General features: G+C 32.4%; 1 protein-coding gene across 1 annotated transcript in view; it reads left to right on the top strand.

Annotated features, from left to right (window-relative positions):
- Window positions 1-6000, top strand: part of LOC111623563 (trafficking protein particle complex subunit 8-like) — a 114325-nt gene that overhangs the window by 62760 nt on the left and 45565 nt on the right. Inside the window, exon 13 of the mRNA XM_023366178.1 lies at window positions 2278-2554. Coding sequence (XP_023221946.1) covers window positions 2278-2554 — 277 coding nt within the window. The remainder of the gene's footprint in view (window positions 1-2277; window positions 2555-6000) is intronic.

Here is a 6000-nt window from a genome sequence, read left to right as displayed (position 1 = left end):
TTATTTATAATATATAAAAATAAATATGTTTTTGAATAATATAAGTATTTGCATCACCTGATATCTCAGTTCATAACTTTTGTAAGTTTGCCATAACTTTAGGGGGAATTGGTTAATTCCACGTCAGTGATGGTCTAGAGTCCATTTGTATGTGGATGGTGGCGGAGAAGACAAAGATGACATGTGTCTAACAGTAAACCATTTATTTTAATGTAAAAACAACTTACATAATACTAAAATACAGTTTGTGTCAAAGACTGGATGGCTAGGTGCGTTGACTGTCGATTTAAAGAGTCGCTTGACTTTTGATGGTGACAGTGATGGTAAAGGTGGGGGCCTGGAGCAGAAACGAGTTAGGAGAGATGGTCGGGCAAATTTCAAGTTTCTTGGTGATGTTGAGATGCGTCAAAGGAGTAGGAGTAATCTCGTGGGTGTGACAGTTCTTTGGGTGTAGATATTTTGAGGAGAACTGCCCTCCGACCTTAAGATTTTTATAGGATTTTCCCTTGAATCTCAATTTTTGATTGGTCCTGTGTCCCTTTTCCCTCACCCCAATTGGTCATTCTCCTGTCTCCAGGTGAAAGCTGAGACCAATTCAGGTCATGGGAAAGGTCCGCACTGGGGGGTCTATGGCACCCTGCATTGACTCAAACTGAGAGGTGTTGATGGAGCTTTGAAGTCTGCACTCATATTTTACTCTGTTATTGTCTTTTCCTGGACATTTTAGAACAAATTATTTACTAGATGTTCTTGTGGTTGCTTGTGGTTTTAGAGCTTAAACGACCTAACAGATGTCCTTTTGGTTATTAACCTCCCTTTTCTCAATTGTCTTAAACTCCAATGCTTGTATATGAGCATCTTGACAAGGCTCCCTCTTTCTCAGTCGACATTCCCTTACATTGTTTAACATTGCGTCACGTTTATTTTGATATATGTCCGGTGTCTGTTTTACATCACTAACACGGTCTCTTGGTCCGATTTGACAATCTAAATTTTCCTTCTTAGGAATTTTATAATTAATTTTGATTTCAACTTGATTTTGGAACCTCACATTTTGTTAACAATCTAGACCAGAGGTCTCAAACTCAGATGCAGCAAAGAGCCAGTCAAATATATGTATATCAGACATGGGCTGTATTCAATATTATTCAGTAAACTAAAACATACTGTAATTAAAAATAGTTCTAACAAAGGCTCCTTTGTTGCTAGGTCTTTACAACATATATCGCCTAAACAGTTAGATGTTTGAAATTTTTTCTGTTTTAATTCCTGCATGATGTTAGAGATAATGATTTTTAGAAAAGAAATTATCAAGGCCTCAGGCCTGATATGAAGTCTTAATGGGCTATATCCAGCCTGCAGGTTGCCAGTTTGCAACCCTTGATCTAGATCATCAGTGAAATCAACAGAAGGGAAATCAATACTTATTTAACTATTAAAAAAATAACATTATTTCCAAAAATTACTTCAAATATATAACTGATCTTATAATGTTGTTTGTGTTATACATTATCATAGAATTCTAATTAGTACAAATATTTATTTATAAATTCAAACTGTATTGTTTTTCTTCAATTAAAATTAGAAATTATGTCTGTCTAACAATGCATATCTTGCTGTTATCAATTTTATTTCACAAGCTTATTTCACTTTATTATAACGGTTACAAAGTGTTATAAGGAGGACTGGTTTTACCATTAAATGAACCTAGGCAATCACTTAGAGGCATCAAGATTCAATGGTGCACTACTCAAGCAAAGAAAAGATAGTTCATTAATTATTATTAATTAATAAAAATTTTAAAAAATATTTATATTGATGATATTTTTATAAATATCCACATGTATGGGTGTTTGTGTGCTTTTGTGAGTATGGAATATGTAGGGGCACCTAAATTGTTTTGCCTAAGGGCATCAGATACTCTTTCACTGGCCCTGATTATTAGCTATTGCTAACAAGATATGTATTGTTAGATTAACTTCAATGATTCATAGTAAAATTTCTTTATTTTTAGAAATAATTAACTATGTTTTTATATAATGGAATGTGGAATAAATGTTTATTTTATGGTAATTAAAAATTGTTCAGTAAAGATAATGTTTTAACTAATAAAACAGAATATTTAAAATTTTTAATTTTAAAATTATATTTTGTGATGAATGAGTTATCTTTTATCCTCATATTCTGTTGGTTACTCTGTGATAATATCTAATAAGCATTAATGCTTTGTTACTTGTTTTATTTCATTTCATGAATAGCATTTTATTTATGATTTAGATCTTCTGTATTTGCTACTCGTGCTACATTACTTAGCACAGAATGTTTAAAAAATAAAGGTTTGTATAGTGAAGCTGCTCTGCATTTTATACGTATGACAAGTGAAGATTCAGATCTACGTAGTGCATTGCTTTTGGAACAAGCTGCTCATTGTTTTCTTAATACAAAGCCACCAATGATTAGAAAATATGCTTTTCATGTTATCTTAGCAGGACATAGATTTAGCAAAGCTGGTCAGAGAAAACATGCTTTACGAGCCTATAAATTGGCAGAACAGGTAGGATTATTACACACTTTATTTGAAATTATGAATAAATGAAATGGAATATTGTATGTAAAATTTATCATTGTTCTTGTACACATAAATTTGAATTTTCATTGTCTTTCAGTCATCTGTGACTGAAAGACAATGAAAATTATAAATAATTATAAATAAATAAAAATTATAAATTATTTATAATTTATTTTGAGTAATATTTACAGTATTACATTATACATTAGTATATACATTAGAAATTGTATGAATCTAAAAATTATATAAGTCAATTTGTGACAAGTTAAAGTTTGTTGGTATTGAAATTTTCACTTGGGCCTAACACCTATACAATTTAGTGTTAAGCTTTCTCCTTCAGCAAGTCAAAGTTTTTCAACAAGAATTCTTAAAATTTTCCCTCTTTTTTCTGTCAACAATGTCAATGAAATACTTGAATAAATCATAATCACTCCAGCCACCTGCTGCTTGCGTTCTTCCATGTTGTTGGTTGTACATGTTAGCAGCTGATGTAAATTCATACAGTACAGTGAGTTTTTGTGAGGTTTGATGTTAGAGAAAATGTCAACTGAAAATTTGAGTTTGAACAAAAAGTGCAGTTAATTAAAGATGTGAAAGAAAAGCCAAATATAATGAAGAAACTTACCAGAGAATTACAATTTCCACCTAATATGTTCATGATTTTGAAAAATAAGGATGCCATTGTTGAAAGATACACAGCAAGCATTATCCCTCAGTGCAAGTGGCTAGAAACTTTTCCAGAAGTTTGAAGCAGCTATTCTGAAATGGTTTCAGTGGTTATGAGGGGGAAAATAAAATTCCAATAAGCAGAACTCTGCTAAGGAAAAAGTTATGAACTTCACAAAAGATTTTCAAGTGGAAAATTTCAGTTCCAGTGCTGGCTGGCTTGAAAATTTCAGTCAGGAACAACATTGTTTTTAGATCTTTTCACAGGAAAGCAAAAGATGTGCATTCCAAGGACTGTGAAAAATGGGAAGAGGAAACCTTACCTGAACTTCTTGCAGATTACAAAGAGTTTAATGTTTTCAACATTGATGAAGTGGAGTTCTTTTTAAAATGTTTCCCAACAAGATTATTGTGCTGGTTATGTATCTAACTCTGTTCAGGGGAAATTTTTGAATTGAAATAACATGACTTGCAGTGCAAACTGAAAGTTTGTATATAGTTAATCTGGTCTTCTTGCTCTTAAGCTTTCCATATCTGGTCTCAACTTTTATCTGTCTAACTCCATTCTCATGATTTAGGACGGACTAACAGGTGGATGATAGTGGGAGTTTATAAGTCTACAATTTTTTCAAATTTCAGCTTAACAAGTATCCTCCAGTAACTGAGTGGATAAAACCACCAAACACTGGTAGTTTGTTGTGGATTTGTGCCTGGCCAATGGATTGGCCATGTGGAGTTTTTCTGGTTTTCTTCACATTAGTAACATCTAAATAGGGATCAGCTTTACATAAAAGTTCTTTCGGGATGCATCCTTCTTGGCAGATTGTTCACATGTTGCATTGATGTAACCAAACACCAAATCAATTTTAATACTTTTTTTTTATAAATGTGATATATGCGAGGACATACTTAACTACCATGAAATCTGGACATCCTTCCCTGTCCCTTCCCTGATTTCATCTCCTTTATTAACTCATAAACCCATTTTCCTAAATTTCTTTCACTGATACTGCTTAAAGATGTTCTACCATTCAGCCAAATGTGCAATGATTTTAAGCCACAAAGTAGAGCTTGAAGTATTTTTCTGTGCCAATATTTATTTTTCCCATTTATCATGATGACATTGCTTTGTTCAAAACTTCCTGTTTTGTAGTCTGTGTAATGTGCACTTTATACACATGTTGAGTCTTACAGTCAAATCTGCATCCACTATTCTTATGTCACAGGTTTCAAAGCTTTCCTTTATTTAGATGTTTTTGCTGAGCTTTTCTTTTTCAACTGGTTTCACCAGATCTTTGTTTTTTTTTATGGGATCACATAAAAGCAATTATTCTCACATTTTTACAAGATTTTTTTTATTTAAACAAGTTTAATATGAAGTCCTTCAGATGTGAAGGTTAGCAACTTTGATCATATGCGGGGTCATCATAACCTATCCAACATGGATAATTTTTCAAATATTAATAGTAGACCAATATTAATTAGTAGTTGTTGATAATCCTCTTTTCCAAGACGAGGTCAACTACTTTTTCTTGAATTTACTTCACCCTCCTTCTGCAACATTCCTTTCTTCCTATTGGACCCAGCAGTATGGTGGCATTTGAGTAGGAAAACTACATAATACAAGGTTACCGGCAAGCACAAAATATGATTTAAGTGGTTTTCGATGGTGCTGAATTCAAATGTTTTGTCCATTTTTCACAAAATTTGATTTATTGGCAGATTACCATTTGATATTTGGCTGCGAATAGTACTGTTTCTTAGAGTTAACATTAGGAAAAATGCTGTCTACTTTATCAATGAAATTGTGCCATTTTGTATCACCCAAGTATTGCGATAAACATGATAATGATAGCCTAAAATAACCAAACTCTTTATATGGTTTTCGTTATAATGTTTCTTATACTATAGTATTTGGTTTTTATAACTACAAAAATTATCTTATGTAAGATTTATCACACCGAGCGACCAATTTAACACATTTTAAAAATTCTTAATTCTTCTACTGTACAGGATTTAAAAATTGTTTTAAATGTGTTAGATTGGTCACTCAGTGTGATAAATCTTACATAAGATAACCTTTGTAGTTATATAAACCAAATACTATAATGTAATATAATAAAAGGCTTAGAAGTACAAAAGAATCTAATAATCTAAATGTTCTTATTTTTTGCCTGGGCAATGCCAGGCTTACCTGCTGCTAATAGTATAAATGTGAAAGTAAACTGCCCATGACCAGGGAGAACCTCACAGGTTGCCAGGTAGGTTTTATAAAATGTAAAGCAGAATTCTTCAAAATGTAGCCCAAATTATTTTAAAGTCATCAAAAAAGTAGTAAGTCATTCAAATGTAGTAGTCTAGAGCCCTACAAATATCTCAATCTGCTACTTGCAGCCCAATCTTGCTATCCCAAAAACCAGCTGTATTTTATAAGAGAAAAAAGGATAGGAAGATGACACCTGAAAATGTGTTACTGTAAAAGCAAAGTCATATTGACTAGTATAGAGTTGTTCTTGGTCTATTGTTCTCTTATAGCACGGAGGCACTTCAATCTAAACAAACGAGTTAACATGTGCATATCACAGTTTGGACAGAATTTTCACTTCAAATTTCAAAGTAGCCATATTTGAACTAACCGAATTCCTTAACGTGTAAATCTCTATATCCCCGGTTGGGACAAAAGTAGTTATGAACTAACTGGGTTTTAATTATCTGAATTTGAATTAATGAGAATTTTTTGTAATACAGTAGAGCGTCGATTATCC

Source organism: Centruroides sculpturatus, unplaced genomic scaffold (assembly GCF_000671375.1).
Source record: "Centruroides sculpturatus isolate CEXI.00-Female unplaced genomic scaffold, Cexi_2.0 scaffold16, whole genome shotgun sequence".
Taxonomy (NCBI): Eukaryota; Metazoa; Arthropoda; class Arachnida; order Scorpiones; family Buthidae; genus Centruroides; species Centruroides sculpturatus.
The sequence above is the reverse complement of the archived record's forward strand: the minus strand, read 5'-3'. Positions and strand labels throughout refer to the sequence as shown.